Consider the following 21,118-nt stretch of genomic DNA (forward strand, 5'->3'; position numbering starts at 1 on the left):
AGCCATCAAGTCTAAGGTACAGGGAGGTACATAGCGCACGAACCTCTCTGGCCGTGCATGCAGGCCGGTGGATACGTGCGGTGTAGCTCTTCACTGCCCTTGCCCGCTCTGCTCTCCATCCAGCACACCAACCAGCTGGCTAAGCTAGACCAAACGAAGGAAATTTGACGGCTCTGCAGCGCCGCAACCTGGCTTTTCGATGTCATGAAAGCCACGACCCTGACTCTCGAGACAATTTCCAATGAAGACAACCCTAAATTCCATGTGCAGAAACACCCTGCAGCGCACATGCACATACTACGTACCCGTACAGGTGATCGCAGGTTTTGCAATGAGACGAATATGTACGTGCTGATGTTCATCGCCTATTCCACTCTGCCATCCCAAACAGCGAGAGAAAAAAAATAATATACAGTACGCAGATCACCCTCAGGGTTGCGGTTCTGTCCACTCCTTCATGGCAAGGGGTACTAGACTACGCACTAGAGGCTGCGCGGAAGTCTTCTCGTGCGTTCCAGGGTAGCGTAGCACCAAGCAAGTCGGCCCCGGTCCCTCTTGGCATCAATTTAGTTTGGTTCCTCTTTTTTGTTGGAGAAATCGGAGTCAGGCAATCGTTGGAAGCGGAATACCGGTATAATGACAGTTCTGTGTTTTGCTGTTCATCTTTGTCTGCATTTCTTTCGTTGAATCATTACCTCTAGGTACCTAGGTAGGTAAGTAATAGGTATTGTGTTTGCACACTGTTGGTCACATAAATCCCATGTACCTGAATCTAGGTATCTGGTAGGTAGGTACCTACCTTAGTTGCCTTGGGCAGGTAAGGTGCCTAGCATATTGGCTTGATTCATACTTCGTACTTCGTACATCCCTAAGGTACCTACCTAGGTACCTACTTTGTAATTAGGGCAAGGCATCTGAGATTACAAAGGAGATCATAGTGCTATCAAATGTCGACTTCTTTTTTTTTTTTTTTTTTTTTTGAGTAACCGGGGGAAACAACATCCCACAGCTTCCTCGTGGGCCCAGGTTGATGGGGACCTTCGTCTCAAAATTCAATACCATATGGAGCATCCCATCTACCACCCTTGTAGGTACACTTTTTTTTTTCTTGCTCCTTCCACCACTAAGCGTTGATTTCAGGCCACGAATCGGATGGATATGAATCGCATGCAATGCTGCATAAAACGCACAGGAAATGACAAGGACGCCGTTTTTTTGTTCTCAAGTTAATTAGCATCTTTTCCCCGGTATGTATCGGTACGAAGTACGTCGGCTGTTGGTTGTGGCTTTTATCTGTACGAAACAAAAGGCAGTCGAGCTGCCCCTCGTGTTGGGAAGACGTTGTGAACAAGAAAAATGGTGTGTTACAGTAGATCTTCTTGTTTCGAAGCCCAGTGGGGTCATTTCTCAAGTACCTAGACGCGCCACCAACACTCCGTTCCGCCACTTCGAACTTGCCTTGGCGGCAAAAATGATCAGAAGAACGTCCTCCGGTGGAAATCGCCTTCGCCTACGTTTCTGGGGATCAAAATCCCGAGCGCCAGTTCCTGGGGGTTTCCCATCAACCCTCAAATTCGAGGTACTCATATAACATGGCTAGGGGCCCTAGATACCTCCACCCTTCATCACCCTAGGCTCGGTCATTTCGCGCCTATACTGACTTTCACTAGGCTATATTAACAGTGGTTGGAGTGCGGATGGGTGAAAATAGCATAAAAACTTATGTGTTGCTGTTATTTCGAGGGCTAAATGAATCAATTCCATCTATATATTCAATCCCAACCGTGTTGAACCCGGCTTCCTTTCCTGTCTTTTCTTTTGCGTTTTTTTTTGTGCTTTTTATAACACGACCTGTCGTCAGCCTGCGTCCCAGTGAGGGGCTGCCTTATTTTTCTTGTTTTTTCTTTTATAACCCAGCTAAGAAACAAAAGATCTTGCCCCTGCCCATGTTGAATATCCCCGACTTTCAACTGACAAAAAAGGATAAGTCGGAATAAAAAATCTTTTCGCTTGGTCCCCTGTAGTCAACGGGTTAACCGATTGGCTGTGTGATGAGATGACGGTTTTTTCCAGAACGTTCAGCTCAAAACAAAACACGGGTAATTATACGTGCTGCGGGTGTAACGTTCACATGTCAGTCCACTTGTTGTACCCATTCAGAAAATATCAGGCTTCGGAGGATGAACTCACAGCTCAGTGACTCCAGGGCATCGTGGATCTGCTTGATGTCGCCCTGCTTGACGTCGCTGATATCCGCCATCAGATAGGCGACATCGCCCTTGCTGTCGGAAATCTGCTTGTCGACGTTGTGTTCGCCGAGAATCTCGTTCACCTTGCGCAGCACACCAGGCACGTTGCGATGAACATAGATGATGCGGGCGTGGTCGGGCTCCTCGAGCGTCAGCGACCGGAGGTTGCATTCGGGCAGGTTGACGCTACCGAGCGTCACTCCCTGGTTGATGTACCGCACCAGCGCGTCGGCGACCTCGACACCAATCGCCCGCTGGGCCTCCTCGGTGCTGCCGCCGATGTGTGGGGTCAGGATGATGTTGTTCAGGGTACGAAGGTCCTCGCCCCAGGTGTTGAGCTGGTTGTTGAAGTAGTCTCCGTTGGCCGCCGGCTCGTTCGGGTACACGTCCAGCGCCGCACCCGCAATCTTGCCAGCGCGCATGGCGTTTATCAGCGCAGGAATGTCCACCACCGTCCCTCGGGAAGCGTTGATCAGATATGAGCCGGTCTTCATCTGGTTCAGCTGAGCGTTTGAGATCATGTTTTTGGTCTCAGGGGTGGCGGGAACGTGCAGCGTAACAAAGTCGGACTCGCGCAGCAGGTCCTCTAGCTTGGACACCTGGACTGCCTTGCCCAGGGCCATGAGCGTCACGACGTCGTAGTATATGACTGACATGCCCATGGCCTCGGCAAGGACCGAAAGCTGTGATCCAATGTGACCGTAGCCGACGATACCAAGCGTCTTGCCGCGGATCTCCCAGCACTTGGCGCTGACCTTGTTCCAAGTTCCACGGTGCATCTCATTGGACCGATCACCCAGCTGCCGGGCCAGGGTGATGATCTCGGCTATGACCAGCTCTGCCACACTGCGTGAGTTGGCGAAGGGGGAGTTGAAGACAGCAATTCCATGACGCGCCGCGTACTCGAGGTCTACCTGATTGGTTCCAATGCAGAAGCAGCCCACGACGAGCAGGTTCTTGGCCTCACGGAGCACCTTTTCTGAGAGTCTAGTTTTTGACCGGATACCAATGACGTGCACACTGCGGATCTTCTCGATCAGCTGGTCTTCTGGTAATGAAGTCTTGTGTGCTTCGACCTGGTAGCCCTGTTCCCTCAAGATGTCCTGACCGCTCTGGTTCACATTCTCAAGCAGCAGAATCTTGATGTCGGTTGTGTTGAAGGGCTTCAGCGGTTTTGCTGTCCCTCTAGGCGCCTGTCCATGAGCCAAAGCACCAAAGCTGATGCTAGTACTGCTCGGTGGTGGCGAGAAAGTTGCGGAAGGTGACGTTGAGACGGCCACGGCGTATTCTTGAATCCTGTTAGGATTTAAAATATCCTGAGGTGTCGCCATTGTATGAATTGGACCGCGTCTATGTTTTCTTAAGTAAGCCAACAGTGAGTGCTCAAAAGCTCAAAAAACTCAAAGGTATGTACTGGTTAAGATGGTTCCTCTGACAAATGATTCATTGAGTTGACGGAATGAAATAGGTATAAGTGAGAAAGCATAAGCGCGTCGCTTTCTGGGTACGAGTGGGGTTCCCTCAGCTAAAGTCGCGGGGTTGACTCATAAAGTCTTGGAGTGTAATGTATGCAAAGGTAAAACGTAAGAGGAAAAAAAATTCCAGAAAAAAACCTGATGGCCGGGTTCGGAGGGTCCTACGCCTGAATCAAAACTAGACCAGACGGCAAAACGTTCGAGTGATGCCGCTGATGGCGAGCACGCAATGTTTTAAAAAAAGCCCGATACCCGAGTTAATAATCAACTTGTGATTTTAGTACTGTATAGTAGACTAATATCCAGCAGCGATGTCACAATGGTAGCCGTTCAGTTTAACCTACATATGATTCGAGTGCGAATCTTTTTTTTTTTTTTTTTTTTTTTCGTTACAGAATACTGCAGGATCAAACAAATTCGCCGAAATAAGAGTATGTAATCAAGTATATTGGATGATTTTGTACAGAAGACAAAAAAAATATTAAAGTAAAAGTCAATGAATGATGTTACTCTCCACTTTAACAATCCCGTGAAATATGCGAATTCAGCTATCTGTTTAATGGGTACAAATCTTCATGCACCTGTTGAAATTGCTGACCCCTAGACTGGGGACCTTCACCTTTGAGATGTGCCGTAGCACAGTCCCAAGTTTTTGAGAATATGATGATTAGGTCCAGGAAATCAACGCGTCAAAAACTCGTACAGGGCCACTTGATCGAGCGAGCCCCCAGATTGTGTAATCAATATGTGCATGACCGACCCCTTTCCCTGACCCATGACCGATTAGAAACCCCATTCTTTGTCGTTTTCCGATGTATTGGAATGACTGCTCTATAGGAAATTTCATGCTACGACAAGAACCGAATAAACTAGAGGCTCCCCCGCGGCTTTGCAACGCAAATTAAAAATCACGCCATGCAGCAACCGTTTTCGTGGCTTGCCGCTCGTAACTGGTGTCGTCCGTTGAAACCACGGACGAAGCGGCTGTTATGGGGCGACAGCGCGGCCACTCTAGCTCTGCTTGCACTCGGCGGCCTCCTGCTTCGGCTTGGAAGCATCGTCCTGTGTATTGATCAGTATTGCGCTCATCTTTACCCATCAAGCTCCCCAGCAAACATTCTACGAGAACTTACATCGTCATCATCAGACTCCTCGTCGTCATCGTGATCCTCGCTAAGGTCATCGTCATCGTCCTCATCTTCAAAGTCGTCCTCCAGGTCATCCTCGTCCATCTCCTCAAAGGCAAGGGCCTCGCCAGTAAACCAGTCAATGGCCCTGGGAATCAACTTCTCCTTGATGTCCTCACCAAGCTGGTAGTCCAGCTCGAGACGGTCCTCAATGTCTGAGGCTGCGTCGTCATCGTCCTCGGTAGGTGCCTTGGGTGGCGAGAAGAAGTTGAAGAAAGACTCGGTAGGCACGGTTTTCTTAACGATCCGTGTTTGCTTGGTGTCTGCAAGGCGTGTCAGTATGAAAGCACCAGGAACTCGGAAACAGCGCCCCTTGAAAGCATAGTCACTCACTCTTGTTTCGCTGTTTCTTCTGCTCAACGCGCACAGTCAAATCCTTATCGTCGCCCTTCCACTCGATCTTATCACCCTCGGCATGGTCGTAGATGAAATCACCACCGTAGCCGGACTCGTTCTGGTAGTAGTAGGTCTTGGAGATGGTCTTATTGCTGAAAAACTCGTTCTCCGAGAACTCGAAGATTAGGCGGAAACCGGGTTTGTCGAGGTACTCCATCCGGATATCAGTCAGATGCTTGAGAGCCTGCTCATCGCGATCGGTGATCATCTCGGCCAGGGAAATTTGGTTCTTCATGGCGGAAAGCCAGAACTCTGGAATACCCTTGACATCAGAAGCCTCGCTGGCAGCGGTCTCTTCAGTCTTGACCTCCTTCTTCTCGCCCTCCTCGTCGACCTCGTCGCTCTCCTCGCCGGCCTCGATCTCGGACTCGGTTGGCTCGTTTGAGCCGTTGACAATGGCCGAACGCTTCTGGTACAGCGGGGTAAATTTGGCGAAGTACTTCTTCTCCAACTCGAGGACCTCCTCTTGGAATTCGGCCTCAAGTTTGGAGTGCTCCTTTTGGATCCCCTTCAAGCCAGCCACTCGGCGCTTCACTTGAGGAGGCAGTGACTCGATGTAGCCAGAAGAGCGACCAACCAATGTCCCAAGGCGGCCTTGGATCATCTGGACGAGCTTGGGGTTTTGGGCAAAGATAGAAGCGGCGGTGAAGTCCTCTTTAATGTTCACAAGTTAGCAAGTACTTATGGTGAAAAGTCGCCGGGCTCTAAGTCGCGTGAAAGTAACGGGAGCTGCACGTACCCTCTTTGATACTGTCAACACCAGGCTGTTGGGCATGCGAAGTAATGGGGGCATGCTGTGCCGGTGTGTTCTGGGGTGTACTAAGGTCTGAAGTTAGTATACTGCTGTCGTGATCCATTTCCCCTAGGGTCGCGAATAAGTTCAGTACGGCGGCGGAGAAAAAAAAAACAAAAAAAAAAAAAACTTACGGCGCGATAGGGTCGGCACCCGCACGCTTGTTGGGAATGGGCTCGGCCATGGCTACGAGCTGACGCGGTCCTACTGCAGATGACCTCTTCTCTTGAAAATAATTTCCGCAGGAGAAAAATTAACAAAAGCAGCAAAGTCCCCTTATCAGTGTGGAAAAGAGATGTGAATGAGTGTTGGTTCAGTGTGGTCTGGGGAAATCAAGGGAGGAAAAAAGCGACTGTGAGTGGGAATGGATGGCGGGGTTACGATGGGTTGATTTGGGAAATTTCAATTCGATGAAAAAGTGACGGTGCTAGTCTGTTTTCTGTTGAGAGACGCCTGACAAACACTGCACAGTGCAATTGATTGGTCCACCAGCGGCCAGGCCTGAACCCCTAGGTACTTTTTTCGCCTCCTCCATGTTCTTCTATCGGGCCCAGAAGCAATCCTTTTTTTTCCTTTGGGTTCTTGCGGAGCAGAGTGGTGCGCCTTACTGCCGTACCCTAGGTAAAGAGATTCCCCGTGCCGTGCCCTGCCTTATGATTAGCTGCCATAATATTCATGGCGCATACCGCTCTTTCGCAACTTTCTCTGTCTCTCCCTTGCAATGTTGTGAGGATTCCAACTCCCCAGGTCTTGCTTCTATTTTCCCTCCCTCTATTTTTCTTTTGGCTACCTGATGGAGTGGGCCTGGTTGCTGATGCAACGCTCACCCAGTGGTCCTTCTATGTAAGTCGTCAAGCGGTGTGGCCAGTGGACTGGACTGGTCTGCATGTACCAGTAGGGTAGGCTGTCTGAGTTTGGGTCAGATTTACAAAGAGTACCGAGCACAGTGCGGTTGAAGTTGAGTATGCACAGTCGGCGAGATCCCCGTCGCCCATCGACCTGCCATGCATCCGCCGTCCACATACTTTGCGCAGCTTTAAGCATACGCGTAGACGTGGGCCTAGACTGACATACGAAGGCGGCAAACGCGACATGCCCCCGATCTGTAGTCGTACCTCATCCAGGTAAAAATTTCCTTCGAGCACTCCGTAGGCCCTGCATGACTCGAAGTGGTTGACGGATGCATGGATGGCAACGGTGTAGAGCTAGCTACTCCCTAGGGACTTACGGAGTACATATTGTTGGCAGCGTCAGGCTACCTTGTAGGCACTGGATCGTCTCTGCAATCGTCAAGAAAAGTTTTACTCTTTTCCTTTTTAATTCCCGCCCCCGACTAGCTTCTAGTCATTCTGCGTGGCTTTGATATCGAAACTACGGCTTTTACGGCTACCAACCCGCCCAAAGTATGGAGTAGCTCCACGTAGGTTCGGCATCTGAGATAGGTTGATATGGAAGATATCTTGGGTAACTTACCCACCCAATATGTAGGCTGTTAAGATTCGTCAGTCAGGTATGGCAGAATGGAACCAACTAATCTTGTTGCCTTGAGCCAATCAAAATATCACGGCTCACGGGTTCACGGCGCTTATGAGGTGAACGAAAGCCAAAAGAGCAAGGAAACGAGATGCAAGCAGACGGAGGAAAACTAGGCTCAAGCTTTTTTTTTTTTTTTTTTTTTTTGAGTTTGTCGCTGGGGTGCCCGAGATGAACATGGAGGTATTAAAAAATAAAATAAAATAAAAAGCCCCATCCTAGGTTCAATTCAGCAGTCTGCACGCCATCCCAATCGGGCAGATGTGAGACTTATACATGGCCAATGCAACATTATCAACAACAATTCAGCACCACCGTCTGATAATACTTTACACGTGCGCTTTTACCCCGTGTTCTCAAACGGAAAATACATAACAATGGACTGAGCAAACCACATAGGTATTCGTCAGTGAGTGTGGTATAGGTACTCCAAATATTTGAGCTTTACTAGAAAAGTACCTGCCTAGGTGGCAGGTACCTACCTACCTACCTAGGTTGATTATCTTTACTTTATTTTGCGGCAGCCTCAACATGCTTAGTGTGAGGGTAGAGGAAGGTTTAGTGGATTATCGTTTATCGGTTATCGATGCCTGCCCGTTGTGGGCAAACAACCACCTACTGTACGAAGTAATTATCTTAGTGGGGGCCAGGTACCTGGGTGCCGAGGTGTACCTAGGTACCTAAGTACAACGCGCATCAGCTAGTCTAGAATCCGAGGGGCTCTGTGCAACTAGACGTCATACCGAGAACGTGTCAGTGTCAACCCTGCCGATATTGCGCCGCTTCGACCAGCCCCAGTGTCGCATGGGTCTTTTCAACCATCATCCATTGATCAAATTCACAAACAAGCACAACCATTGAGCCGCGACAACCCCAGACCCGCAACTATAGCACAGTCGAGGCCATCAATCCCACAACCTTAATGCTGCAGTCGCGATTGATTTGCAGATTCTATTCGTGATTTGGGAGGGCTGCTGCTCGGCGTTCGGATAACGAGGCGTGGTGCGCCGAAACACGCCGCCGCCGTCGCATGGAGTACGACCGGGAGTCGCTGCCCGGCGAGGGCGCGTCGCGGCACGATGGCGGCGGTCGGGGGCTGTATCGCCTAGAATCTAATCCTAGCAGTACTAGCATATTTGAGGATGTGGAAATGGCCCAAGATGAGGTAGGTACCGTAGCCAAAACCCAAAGCTCATCTAGACTACGTACTTGTTGCTTACATTTAGCCATGTTGGTTAGCTGTACTCTGGACCGATGGCTGAGAGCCTACCAACGAGCCTGTCTGCATTTGCACACCGCAGACCGAGAGCAGATTCGACCACTAGTTTCGCGTTCTATCAAGAGGACGAGGACGATGAAGATCCTGCTGCGGCTGGTAGGCCATTGCTGGGAGACGGGACCACAGATATAGACGACTTGGATGAAATCCCGTTCCACGCTGGGATCGAGGATGAGGAAGACTCGAACGATCTCGAGCGGCAGGCTCCCGATAACGACTACGTGCTGCATCGCCGGAACTCGACGCATTCACGACATTCGGTTCACTCGAGACTGCTCCGACGTGACAGTGCTGCCACGGAGGGCAGCTCCTATGGCACCGGGAGGGTCAGCCAGAAGATTTACATGGTCAGCGAAGACCTGACTATAGTTATCGCAGGGTTCAAAACAAGCCTGGTAGGCCTGGCCGCTTACACCATCATTTGTCTTGGCACTCTTGGTATAGGCTGGCTGCTTTTCCGCTGGCTTCCCAGGTGGCATGTCAAGCTGCTAGGACAACCATGCCCCCTACGGGAGTGTGAATGGGTCGTGATCGAAAACCAGTGGGGAGAGATGGCCATTCTGGATGTACAGAGTAGGCCGTATGGACGGTCTCTGTCCACCGTGTTTGGCCAACCCGGAAAGCTGTCTGCATACGCTCTCGAGGAAGACTCAGACCCGATCTTGACAGAGCTTCGAGTGGTTGACTACCGCTATGTCCGTTTTTATTTCCAACCACTGAGAGACAAGTTCATGCTGTGCTACGGCTGGAAAGATCCCAACTGGACAGACGTCCACTCGATCCGCACCGGAATCGACAGCGAGGAGAAAAGTCACCGTGACCTAGTGTTTGGCACAAACCTTATCGACATTGAACAAAAGTCGATGTTTCGTCTGCTCGTGGATGAGGTCTTCCACCCTTTCTATGTTTTCCAGATCGCCAGCTTGATCCTCTGGTCCATGGATGAGTACTACTATTACGCTACAGCCATCTTCCTCATGTCCTTTGGTAGTATCACTACCACTCTCATAGAGACGAGAGCTACCATGCGCCGCCTAAGAGAAATCTCGAGGTTCGAGTGCGACGTTCGCGTGCTGCGAAACGGTTTCTGGCGCTACGTTGCCTCGGGTGACCTCGTTCCCGGTGATATTTACGAGGTCAGCGATCCCAATCTGACTCAGTTTCCAGCTGACAGCCTGCTTCTTGGCGGGGACTGCATCGTCAACGAGAGCATGTTGACGGGCGAGTCTGTCCCCGTCTCCAAGATTCCGGCCACTGATGAATCACTCCACGATCTCAATCTAGCAGCAGCAACATTATCACCAGAACTGGCACGGCATTTTCTGTTCTGCGGCACCAAGATCATCCGCGCTCGGAGACCTGTCGAGGGTGGCGAGGGTGAGGCTGTTGCACTGGCAATGGTAGTTCGTACTGGCTTCAACACAACCAAGGGGTCATTAGTGAGATCCATGCTGTTTCCCAAGCCTTCAGGCTTCAAGTTTTACCGGGATTCATTCCGTTACATCTCGGTCATGGCTTGTGTTGCCATGGTGGGCTTCATTGCATCCTTCATAAACTTTGTTCGTCTCGAGTTGGCATGGCATCTGATCATTGTGAGGGCTCTGGACCTCATCACCATCGTTGTGCCGCCTGCCCTCCCCGCAACTCTCCAGATTGGCACCAATTTTGCGCTCAGCCGGCTCAAGAAGAAACAGATATACTGTATCAGTCCGCAAAGGGTGAATGTGGGCGGAAAGATAGACATAATGTGCTTTGACAAGACTGGAACACTCACCGAAGAAGGCCTCGACGTTCTAGGGGTCAGGGTAGTCTCAGAAGACACCAAAAGCTTCAGCGACACGCTTACAAACCCTGAGATACTTACAGATCTTCAGGGAGACTCTAGAGACAATAACAGCAACCGGAAAGCCGCCCTGTTCACAATGGCTACGTGCCATTCACTCCGATCAGTGGACGGAGAACTCGTCGGTGACCCACTGGATCTCAAGATGTTCGAATTCACACGATGGTCTTTCGAGGAAAGCGAACAGGGGTTTGGTGGAGAGTCTGCGGAAGATGAGCAGGGAAATCTCTCTCCGTCCATTGCTAAACCCCCTGCGGACTTGAAGGACTGTCTGGACTGGCACGACAACAGCGGGCGACCTGTGACCTTTGAGCTCGGTGTGTTGAAGTCGTTCGAGTTTGTGTCTCAGTTGCGCAGGGCCAGTGTCATTGTTAGGACATATGGACAACAAAGCGGCGATATTTATGTCAAAGGTGCACCAGAATGCATGAAGGACATTTGCAGGCCAGAAAGTTTCCCTGTCGATTACGATGAGCTGCTTTCTTACTACACGCACAAGGGCTACCGTGTGATTGGGTGCGCAACCAAGCACATCAACAAGCTCAGCTGGGTGAAGGCACAAAAGATGAAAAGGGAGCAAGCCGAGTCCGATCTTGAGTTTGTCGGATTTATCATTTTTGAGAACAAGCTAAAGCCAACAACTGCCGCCGTTTTGGAGGAACTGGTCAAGTCCAACATTGGCGCGGTAATGGTGACAGGCGACAACATTCTGACTGCGATAAGCGTAGCTAGAGAAAGTAACCTCATCGACAAGACAGCTCACTGCTTCATCCCAAGGTTTATACACGGCAATTCCACGGATCCCAACTCGCAGCTTCAGTGGGAAAGCATAGACAACAATATGTTACAGCTGGATGAGAAGACACTGATGCCACTGCCTCCTCCACCTCAGAGTGACGCGTCACTTCCATACGACATTTCAAACATCCGGAACTACTCGATAGCAGTCAGTGGTGATATCTTTCGATGGGTGGTTGACTACGCGCGGCCCGAGGTCCTGCACCGCATGCTTGTTTGTGGCAAGGTGTTTGCACGAATGTCTCCGGACGAGAAACACGAGCTCGTGGAAAAGCTCCAGAGCATCGATTACTGCGCTGGGTTTTGCGGCGATGGTGCAAATGACTGCGGAGCCCTCAAGGCGGCAGATGTTGGCATTTCGCTGTCTGAAGCCGAGGCCTCGGTTGCTGCACCCTTCACGTCTCGAGTGTTTGACATTAGATGTGTTCCCGAGGTCATTCGTGAGGGTCGCGCTGCGTTGGTGACGAGCTTCAGCTGTTTCAAGTACATGAGTTTGTACTCGGCAATTCAGTTCACGTCAGTCAGCTTTTTATACGCGTCGGCATCGAATCTTGGAGACTTTCAAGTAAGTAAACATGAATTATATTTGCCTATTGGTGCCCAAGGAGCTGACAGCATTTAGTTTCTGTTCATCGACCTCGCTCTCATTTTGCCGATCGCCATCTTCAGTACGTCTTACTCTGTCAAACATCGTCTGTCTTCTTCTCGTTATTCATACTGACATGTACCTCGTAGTGAGCTGGGCCGGCCCTTATCCTCAGCTATGCAGGAAACGGCCAACGGCAGACCTTGTCTCACGCAAAGTCTTGACACCTCTCCTGGGCCAAATGTGTATTTGCATCGCTATCCAGGCGGTCGTGTTTATTGCAGTCCGCAAACAGTCTTGGTATGCATACAATGCCATGTGCGCAGTTTGCGCATATCATCCATCTGTGAAGATGTAGCTTTATTGACATTGTTTCCACTCAAGGTTTATTCCTCCCAAAATCAAACATGACGAATCGAACATCACGAACTCGGAGAATACGTCACTCTTCCTCATCTCCTGTTTTGAGTACATACTTGCTGGCGTGGTCATCAACGCGGGACGTCCTTTCAGGCAGGGCATGCTGAAGAATTGTAAGTCGTTTGTTACAAGGATTAGGAATAAAGCGTCAGGCTGACTTTGGGATGTTCTCATAGGGCCGTTTGTTGCCACAATCAGCATTACTTTGCTTGCAACATTATACATGGTCCTTCAGCCCGCTCGACCGCTAACGGACTTGATGGAGCTAACATGGATGGCTTTGGACTTCAAGTTCTACATCATTGTGATGGGCTTTGTGTATCTGATTATTGCATACACTGCAGAGCATTATGCCTTCCAGCGCATAGCGAGGTTGATAGGCCGAGTGAACCAGGCTGTTACTGGGCAGGCAAAGAAGAGGAAGGAGTACAAGATGATACAGGAGAGGATGAGAGCATAAAGAGGGGTTTGGGCTTGAAGGGACGAGAAAATAAAAGGAAAACGGGCGCTACACGTGTAGTCAGAAAAGCAGGAGACAAATTGCGTTCATGCAACGCCTCGAATAAAAGTTGTAGTAACAAATCATAAGCTCCTCATGCGTCTAGGCGTCTTGGGACGTGGAATGAGATCAAGTAAACGGGTTGGCGGAGTTTTCATCTGTCTGCATACAAACACGAAGCAGACTTTTCTTGCTAAATAATACCGCAAAACTGCTAAGTAGCTGTTGTTATTGATTTCAATCACTAAGACAAGAAGAAGTGCACTGAACGGACGCATCAAAAAGAATAGAGTTCACAAAAGAGCGGTCAATGACGCAATGTTTACCTAAGGTACCTAGGGGGTTTCAGCGCAGCGCACTGCACGTACCGGTCTTCTCGGAGCGGCATTCATATGAACGCCGATTACCTAACTAGGTAGGGAAGTGACATGGACGGAAAACAATGCATTTTATCTTACTTCACTGCAGGCGAGGATCAACTCACTTCTGTCAACTGTTCTGATATATTGCGAAATACCAGAGCTTATATTGAGCTGGCCTAGTTATACATTAGTACGTACCTATACAACGGGAAAGTGATCCCTGGTTGTATCTCTCGACCCAATTCAGTTCTACACCGATACTGGACCCAACAGTTTACAATATGAATTACGGTGAGTGAGACACCTTTGATTTTCTCATGAAGAAATCACAAAACTAGAACCAATGGTGACTAACAGAGACAAACAACCTTGCATACGCATGCAGACTGGATCCTAGACGGCGGCTACCTGCCGCACGCCGTGATCCGTGCCGGCATCAGGCGCCAGCTGGCGGCGCGCATCGCCATGTCGACCAGCACGTCGCTCGAGGCCGACTACGAGCGCAAGATGCGCTACATCGAGCTGCTTCGGACGCGGCCCATCGCCGTGGAGACGGCGGCGGCCAACTCGCAGCACTATGAGGTGGGCACCGGTGTGCTGGCCGCCTGCCTGGGCCCGCGCATGAAGTACTCGGCTTGCCTATACCCAAAGGGCGGCGAGACCCTCGCGCAGGCAGAGGTTGCCATGCTGAGGACGTACCTCGAAAAGGCCCAGCTCGAGGACGGCATGGACATTCTCGACCTCGGGTGCGGCTGGGGCTCCGGGGCCCTCTTCTTCGCCGAGATGCTGCCCGGCGCGAGGATCACAGCCTTTTCCAACTCAAAGACCCAGAAGGAGTATATAGACTCCAAGGCGCAGGAGAAGAGTCTCACAAACTTGAAGGTCATCACGGGCAATATCGCCGATTATGAGTTTGAACAGAACACTTTTGACCGGGTGGTGTCCATCGAGGTAGGGATAAGAGTCATTCACCCTCTAGCGCTCGAAATAAACAGCTAGACTGACAAACAGTACTAGATGTTTGAGCACATGAAGAACTATGAGTTGCTGATGGCCAAGGTCTCTCGAGCCCTCAGGCCAGGTGGAAAGTTATTTGTCCACATTTTTGCACACAGAGATAGCCCCTATGACTTTGAGGAGGGTTGGATGTCCACGCACTTCTTTACTGGTGGTACCATGCCATCGACCGATCTGCTTCTATACTTCCAGCGCGAGATGAAGATCGAGAAACAGTGGTGGATAAATGGCAAACACTATTCGAAAACCTGCGAGGTAAGCTCCTAAACCAAGCCCCCCCTCTTCCGGAATATCGTCCCCTAGTATATCGAGCCCTGACGCCAACTGCTTCCCTCATGGTGATCAGGACTGGCTGGCCAAGATGATCAAGAACAAGAAGGAGATATGGCCCCACCTCGTCGAAACGTACGGAGAGGCAGATGCCACGACTTGGTATAACCGGTGGCAGATCTTCTACATGGCATGCTCAGAGCTATTCAACTATGAGAACGGAGATACGTGGGGAGTAGCGCACTACCTGTTTGAGAACATGAAGCCTGCAGAGGCTAAGAAGGCGGCGGAACAGGAGTAGTAGCACGGCATCAAGGTCGAGCACTGCAGAATTAATAAGGATGGAAAATGATTTAATAAGGATGGAAAATGAAAAGGAACCTTGGATTGGATTTGCCCTACTGAGCGGACAACCTATCTATACATATGTGCAACGTCATCTGTGCCGTGCCATATCTCGCCCTCCCTAACAGCCTCCATGTGCAACCTTGTCGCGGGAGAGTTGGTGCCGTAATGCTAGTGTGCTTTTCCTCCATGCGTTCCCATCTAGTGATCCCAAGGGTGCTTCCAGCCCAACAATACAGGGCCTGTCGAATGCAAGTCAGTACCAGTGATATCGTGAAAAAGTTCGGTCGCGTCGGATTTGACTGGGAGGAAGTTGAAGAATCCAAGGGGCAATTACCGTCCTTCTTTGCCCTGTACATCAACTATTCGAGAGTGCCCAAAGTTAGTCAAGATATCATCCTTCAGTCCCCAAAGCTTGCGGGGATAGCGATCAGTCCAGCCACCGGACGTGACGTACAAAGAACCACATGCTGGCGCTCAATGCAGTGCCGGCAAATCTGTAGATGAAAGGCGCGCGGTAAGGGCCACGGGCCTTGAAGATGCCTGGTCCGATCTGCTGCGCGTTGGGCGGGATTGGACCGCCTGTCGGGCCGGCCATCGTTGCGATTGTTGCGTAGTTTCCGGTGGTAATTTAGTTCGTAAGACCAATTGGTCGTTATCGAGGGTTTCGGCGGCAGTGCAATGGGCTATGGCGGACACCGCAATGGGGGGACAGTATCAGGTCTTTTGGCAATTGAATGATTGACGTTCGTCGGCTTCGAGCGGCACGAAGCTAAGCTTCACTGCATTTTGCGCCTCAATAGCGAGGCGTCAAAGTGTGGCTGCGACAGTGCATGTCTGGGAAACACTGTATTTTAACACTTCTTGTGCACCTAGCTTGCTCCACCAACAAGCTCTTGGTCTGTGCCAATGTATGTACTATGTAAGACGTCCTCTCCACTGCAAACCCACCCTTAAGACTACGACCCAGTTTGTTAGTAATTCGGTTTCGCGATTGCCCCATTCAACAGCGAGTCCCAATTGATCCAACTTAAAGTCCCGACTGTCGTCACCACAGGGATTTTGCTCTTCACGGGCACGCGCATCAACAAACAAGTACAGCACTCACACGATCGACCGGCTACATCTGTCAGGCATGATTTTTCATCCGCGGAAAACATCTTTTGACCCTCTACGTCAAGCTTGCACCGCGTAGGATAAGATACTCGCCACCATTCCGCTCGCGAACGGGTTAAGCTTTCTATCATCCCATCACCACAAAACAACACCTGTATAGGTACCAGCGGGCATTCTACTATTGAACTCGCGACCATCGCGTACAACCCCTCGGCCGCGCCACGATGGCCACTCCCGGCGACACTCGGGAAGAGGCATCGGCAGCCCTGTCACCTCGGTCGTTCGCATTGAGGCACATGCGGCCAAAGAGCTCCTTCCTAGGATGCGCCAAGATAGCGGATTATGAGGTTCTGGGAAAGCTGGGCGAGGGAACTTTTGGCGAGGTGCATAAAGCCAGGTCGAAGAAGACTGGCGCAATCGTCGCGCTGAAGAAGATTATTATGCACAACGAAAAAGATGGCGTATGTTTCATCCATGCTCAGCAGGCCGCAATGCGATCATAAGTTTCGGCCCTGGACGAGAAGAATTTGGTGCTGACACATGATGATACTTGCAGTTCCCAATCACTGCCCTCCGTGAGATCAAGCTACTCAAGTTGCTATCGCACCCCAATGTGCTGACGCTGGAGGACATGGCTGTCGAGCACCCTCAAAATAGATGTAAGTAGCTTCCTGCCTGCAGCCGCCTGTCTGAGCGGCCTGGCAGGTCCACCGGCTAACTACAACATGCTATGCCAGCCGACAAACGCAAACGACCGATTATGCACATGGTTTTCCCCTACATGGACCATGATCTCTCGGGTCTTCTGGATAACCCGTCTGTCAAGTTCACCGAAGCACACATCAAATGTTATCTTATACAACTATTGGAAGGTCTCAAATACCTTCACCACAACAAAATTCTTCATCGCGACATGAAAGCAGCCAACTTGTTGATCAATAATAAGGGCATCCTGCAGATTGCAGATTTCGGACTGGCGAGGCATTATGACGGTCCAGTACCGCAACCTGGGCGTGGAGGAGGCGAGGGCGCGAGGAATTACACTAGCCTGGTGGTGACTCGCTGGTATAGGCCTCCAGAGCTGCTCCTACACCTAAAGGCCTACACCACAGCAATAGACATGTGGGGAGTTGGGTTAGTCTTCGCATATGCCATCAGTGACCATGCGCGGACCAATGCTAATGTGCTCTGCTTCCAGATGTGTCTTTGGTGAGATGCTGACTGGAAAGCCTATCCTCTCTGGTGAGAGCGACGGGCATCAGCTTGAGCTCATTTGGGATCTTTGTGGCACTCCAACAGAAGACACAATGCCAGGCTGGAGGAAGCTACCAGGGGCCGAGGCGATGCAGCCCAAGTCACGCCCGGGTAACCTATCCCAACGATTCAGAGAGTAAGCTTACATACCCTACTGCGATGTACTGAACCTCCTACTGACGAGCTTGTCTAGGCACGGCCAAATGGCTGTCTCGCTGTTAAAAGAGCTGATGAAGCTTGATTGGAAATCAAGGATCAACGCAATAGATGCTTTGCAACATCCTTATTTCCGAACTGCCCCTATGCCATCAAAGCCTGAGGATATTCCTACCTTTGAGGACAGTCACGAGCTCGACAGGAGAAGATATCATGACCGTCCTCCAAAGGCATTACCCCCTGCTCCCAAGGGCGGCGCGGTCGGTCGAGGGCCGATGGACGGGCCAGGTCCCAACCATGGGTACCAAAGCGGTGATTACGGTAGCAGGAACGGCGCTAATGGTGGCCGTTACCCTCCGCCTCACCGAGGAGCACCGAATGGCGAGCCTGACCGTAGACAACCTGCATGGTCCAAGGACAGGAATCTTGGGTTGCCACCCCGACCTCCGCCACCTGCAGGTTCTCACAACGGCATGGACAACAGCTCTCGGGATGTGCCTCCTCCTCGGAGCAGAGGGAACGACCGTGCCGGTGGCGGCGGGCGAGCCGACGTTGACACATATATCCCCAGCTATAGCGGTGGTGGTAGAAGGGACGATAGGATGCCACCGCGAGACGAAAGAAGGCGCCGTGAGGACCGAGACGACAGAAGATATGATAGAGATCGCGGATACGATGATCGAGCCCGTAGCAGCAGGACGAGAAGTCGCTCGCCTATACGAGATCGCGACAGAGACCGCGAGAGAGATCGTGACCGCGATCTTTACCGGAGATAGTGTCCACCAGGAAAGGCGCCAAGATTCCCAAGATAGCATCAGGATAGTCTCCAGCCAGAATCGCCTCAGCGGGAAAGAGGCTCTCATTGCTGTTCGTACAAATCGACAACAAATTCGGTTCATTGCTGTGGTTCGGGCTCAGACTACCACACACATTGCTTCCAAACTCCGGGCGAAATCTTGCCATGTCACGAGACCAAACCTAGCGGACACTTTGGTTTGGATGGCAGCGTTGAACACAAAGGCGATGTTCAGCCGGACCTGGAAGACCTTTTGCCCATGTCCTTGATCGTCGAGCTTTTCCCAGAATCTCTAAGCGTAAGCTTTAACTGCGAGTCCTGCTCTTCGAGTCCACAAGCGATCACAAAGAAACACACCATTTGAATGATGGACCGAGTGGTTGGCATGTTCACAATATCAGTTTTCATGAAATCAGCCGGCAGACAAATTGATACGGCTGAGCCTCTGTTTGGATTTTGCTCATTCTTTATTGCTTGGCAATACGAGGGCAAGAGGGCGGTACCATCAGACACAGTATCGACAGAGCGACTTGATTTTCATCCACAGCCCATGAGTATCCGCCTACAGACTCTTGATTATCTTGCCGCTTGGTTGAAAAAGGGTTAGCAACTACTGCAGACATTATTTTAACAAGACCCAGGGCGAGTGTACGCTGTACGCTGTATAATATAATTATCGTATAGCCAGTCCAAAATGTGAGGCGGGTTTCCGTTCCTAAAGAATCTCCGTTTTTTTTTTTTTTTTTTTTTTGTGTTTGTAACCCACTAAGTACATTAGTCACCCCCCGAGGTGTCATCCTCTTCTTCTTCTAAAATAATCGACTGCAGTAATGGCATCCTTCGTGAGTGTTCGCTGTGCAGGCCCCGATTTGTGATACGGTCGATGATCTGCCAGTCTATATCTGACGAGAGACTGCCGCTGTAGTAATCGCTGGCCCGCTTGATGGTGGGCGTTTGCTGGGCTGTCGGAGTAGTTGCTGCCGACAGGGCCAGCTTCTGCTTCTGCTTCTTCTGTCGCTGGGCCTCGATCTGTTTGAGTGAGGGAGGGCTCTCCTTGTCCAGTTCTAGAACCGAGACGAATACGTGCGATGACAGCTTGATTGAGAGGCCGGCGAGGATACCAACAAAGGCGGCAGAGCCAAACTGGTATGGTTAGTTAGTAGCTTGCATCATAGCATGCCAGCCAACTTTGTTACATGATACAGTACGATGGAGCACGGGGAGAGGGCAAGAGCGATATAACTTACATAAATATAAAGAGGCTATTTTGTTCCCAGTATTAGTAAGAGCATCTCGACATCATGACCGAAGTTTAAGAATAACCTAGGCTCCTAGCAGGAAGACATATGAGCGACTAACCTGCAGCTTCGGCAAAAAGGAGATGATGTACCAGGCTGGCGACAGGACATAGGCAGTGGTGTACAGCACGGGCGACAGTAAAACAAACACAACCCTCCAGAGCCAGCTGACGGGTATCAAAGAGAAGCGTAAAAGGGCCACGGCGGCGGCGACCGTGGTCGAGACGAGCGATATCAACGTGGTAATGCTGACCATGACAACGCTGGACGCCGACCTCACCAGCGACGGCATGTACCCCAAGGCCTCCAGCGTCCTAGGCGAGACCGAGTCCATAACTGCTGTGAGGGGGAGTCTCGATTGAGACGTTGGGGCGGTTTGTGGGGAAAGGAACACCAACGGCCTTGGATCGATGGGAATTCTGGTGCGGTTTTTTTTTATTTTTTTTACGAGTAATAACTGGGTAAAAAATTAAAGGTTAGAAAGAATGCATCATCATCGTCACTAGGTTGATCAGGTAGCGCCAGGTAAGATACCTTAAGGTGGGATTGTTGAACCCAATGGCTGGAATCCCTGCTTACGCGCTGCACCTTTTGAGTTGAAACTTGGAGGCTTGGGGCCCACGCGCATTGGGGATGGCTGAGATATGCCGTGTCGCCTAGGCCTATAGAGGCTAGCCCGCAAACGAATGGCGTACTAATAGCGGGTTATTTCTTCATGTGGTTGCTGGAAGTTGGGCGTCCATTTGTGAATGCTGTTGTCGTGTTGCACAGAGATTTCAGTGGAGGAACTGGTCAGATATTTTTGACATTAGCAAGCGATGACGATCTTGTGTATGTTATGATTAGGCATGAAATTTATGACGGAAACGCGACTTGGTCTGCCTGTCCGGAGGTCGCGAACGGGGTCTCGTGACCTGTTGTCACAGCTGAGTCTGCTAGGTTGAAGCTTGGAATGACGGAACATTTACTCCATACTTCGTGGAAGCACAGTATATTTGGGGCGGGAAGCGTGGCTGGCTGGCCCTGCAGCGGCGGAAAGATCAGACTTAAGGTCTGTGCCTTATGTACCTCATTCTTAGTCGATTGCCTCTATATCGAACCTGGCCAGGTAGACCCAAAATTCACAGGTAGGTCGGGTCCGTAGGCCTGCTGTTGCGTGATATATGTACAAAGAAGGATACTTTGGGTAAGGTAAGGTACCTAAACCGGGCAAATCATGGCGTTCGTTACAGTGTCCACCGGGAACTTGGCACTATAATCTCTTTTCTGGGTCTGAAAGTCTAAGCTTCGTAGCTTCTGCTTTTGTCAATTGAGTGGAAGCCCGTCCCTTCCAGGCCAGGAACGAGCAGACTCCTGAGCAAAGCAGTCAAGAGCCGACCCACATGGTTGCCGGAACCATTCATACTCTTGATGGCTCTTTGGCTGAGAGTCTACGTGGAGGTAGTA

At 50.6% G+C, this 21,118-nt stretch overlaps 9 protein-coding genes across 9 annotated transcripts; 4 read left to right on the top strand and 5 right to left on the bottom strand.

Annotated features, from left to right (window-relative positions):
• Positions 1-1,407: 1,407 nt before the first annotated feature.
• MGG_16214 (uncharacterized protein) lies at positions 1,408-1,644 on the bottom strand (the record flags this gene model as incomplete). The annotated part of the gene is made up of 2 exons (XM_003709612.1): positions 1,408-1,547; positions 1,614-1,644. The coding sequence occupies 2 exons, from the start codon at positions 1,642-1,644 to the stop codon at positions 1,408-1,410; spliced, it is 171 nt and encodes a 56-aa protein (XP_003709660.1).
• A 3-nt stretch (positions 1,645-1,647) lies between these two features.
• Positions 1,648-3,817, bottom strand: MGG_11794 (D-3-phosphoglycerate dehydrogenase 2). Its single transcript, XM_003709613.1, has 2 exons — positions 2,191-3,817; positions 1,648-2,112 (listed from the first exon to the last, which is right to left on the bottom strand). Exons 1-2 carry the CDS (start codon positions 3,578-3,580, stop codon positions 2,084-2,086), a joined length of 1,419 nt encoding a protein of 472 aa, XP_003709661.1. The 5' UTR covers positions 3,581-3,817; the 3' UTR covers positions 1,648-2,083.
• Positions 3,818-4,156: 339 nt separating this feature from the next.
• MGG_06924 (nucleosome assembly protein) lies at positions 4,157-6,502 on the bottom strand. The gene is made up of 5 exons (XM_003709614.1): positions 6,235-6,502; positions 6,047-6,126; positions 5,245-5,961; positions 4,858-5,174; positions 4,157-4,786 (listed from the first exon to the last, which is right to left on the bottom strand). The coding sequence occupies exons 1-5, from the start codon at positions 6,282-6,284 to the stop codon at positions 4,736-4,738; spliced, it is 1,215 nt and encodes a 404-aa protein (XP_003709662.1). The 5' UTR covers positions 6,285-6,502; the 3' UTR covers positions 4,157-4,735.
• Positions 6,503-6,893: 391 nt separating this feature from the next.
• Positions 6,894-7,634, top strand: MGG_16215 (uncharacterized protein; the record flags this gene model as incomplete). The annotated part of the gene is made up of 4 exons (XM_003709615.1): positions 6,894-6,943; positions 7,043-7,062; positions 7,445-7,520; positions 7,589-7,634. 4 exons carry the CDS (start codon positions 6,894-6,896, stop codon positions 7,632-7,634), a joined length of 192 nt encoding a protein of 63 aa, XP_003709663.1.
• Positions 7,635-8,440: 806 nt separating this feature from the next.
• On the top strand, positions 8,441-13,396 carry MGG_06925 (uncharacterized protein). The gene is made up of 6 exons (XM_003709616.1): positions 8,441-8,798; positions 8,873-12,118; positions 12,176-12,221; positions 12,289-12,439; positions 12,524-12,672; positions 12,736-13,396. The coding sequence occupies exons 1-6, from the start codon at positions 8,664-8,666 to the stop codon at positions 13,017-13,019; spliced, it is 4,011 nt and encodes a 1,336-aa protein (XP_003709664.1). The 5' UTR covers positions 8,441-8,663; the 3' UTR covers positions 13,020-13,396.
• A 55-nt stretch (positions 13,397-13,451) lies between these two features.
• Positions 13,452-15,279, top strand: MGG_06926 (cyclopropane-fatty-acyl-phospholipid synthase). Its single transcript, XM_003709617.1, has 4 exons — positions 13,452-13,711; positions 13,806-14,371; positions 14,438-14,692; positions 14,784-15,279. Exons 1-4 carry the CDS (start codon positions 13,702-13,704, stop codon positions 15,006-15,008), a joined length of 1,056 nt encoding a protein of 351 aa, XP_003709665.1. The 5' UTR covers positions 13,452-13,701; the 3' UTR covers positions 15,009-15,279.
• MGG_06927 (uncharacterized protein) lies at positions 15,047-15,892 on the bottom strand. The gene is made up of 3 exons (XM_003709618.1): positions 15,510-15,892; positions 15,390-15,414; positions 15,047-15,294 (listed from the first exon to the last, which is right to left on the bottom strand). The coding sequence occupies exons 1-3, from the start codon at positions 15,648-15,650 to the stop codon at positions 15,254-15,256; spliced, it is 207 nt and encodes a 68-aa protein (XP_003709666.1). The 5' UTR covers positions 15,651-15,892; the 3' UTR covers positions 15,047-15,253.
• Positions 15,893-15,980: 88 nt separating this feature from the next.
• MGG_06928 (CMGC/CDK protein kinase) lies at positions 15,981-19,227 on the top strand. Its single transcript, XM_003709619.1, has 5 exons — positions 15,981-16,629; positions 16,725-16,827; positions 16,906-17,302; positions 17,367-17,558; positions 17,616-19,227. Exons 1-5 carry the CDS (start codon positions 16,393-16,395, stop codon positions 18,352-18,354), a joined length of 1,668 nt encoding a protein of 555 aa, XP_003709667.1. The 5' UTR covers positions 15,981-16,392; the 3' UTR covers positions 18,355-19,227.
• On the bottom strand, positions 18,704-20,765 carry MGG_06929 (uncharacterized protein). Its single transcript, XM_003709620.1, has 4 exons — positions 20,207-20,765; positions 19,734-20,129; positions 19,622-19,636; positions 18,704-19,517 (listed from the first exon to the last, which is right to left on the bottom strand). The coding sequence occupies exons 2-4, from the start codon at positions 20,004-20,006 to the stop codon at positions 19,149-19,151; spliced, it is 657 nt and encodes a 218-aa protein (XP_003709668.1). The 5' UTR covers positions 20,007-20,129; positions 20,207-20,765; the 3' UTR covers positions 18,704-19,148.
• Positions 20,766-21,118: the final 353 nt, after the last annotated feature.

Source organism: Pyricularia oryzae, chromosome 1 (genome assembly GCF_000002495.2).
Source record: "Pyricularia oryzae 70-15 chromosome 1, whole genome shotgun sequence".
Classification (NCBI taxonomy): domain Eukaryota; kingdom Fungi; phylum Ascomycota; class Sordariomycetes; order Magnaporthales; family Pyriculariaceae; genus Pyricularia; species Pyricularia oryzae.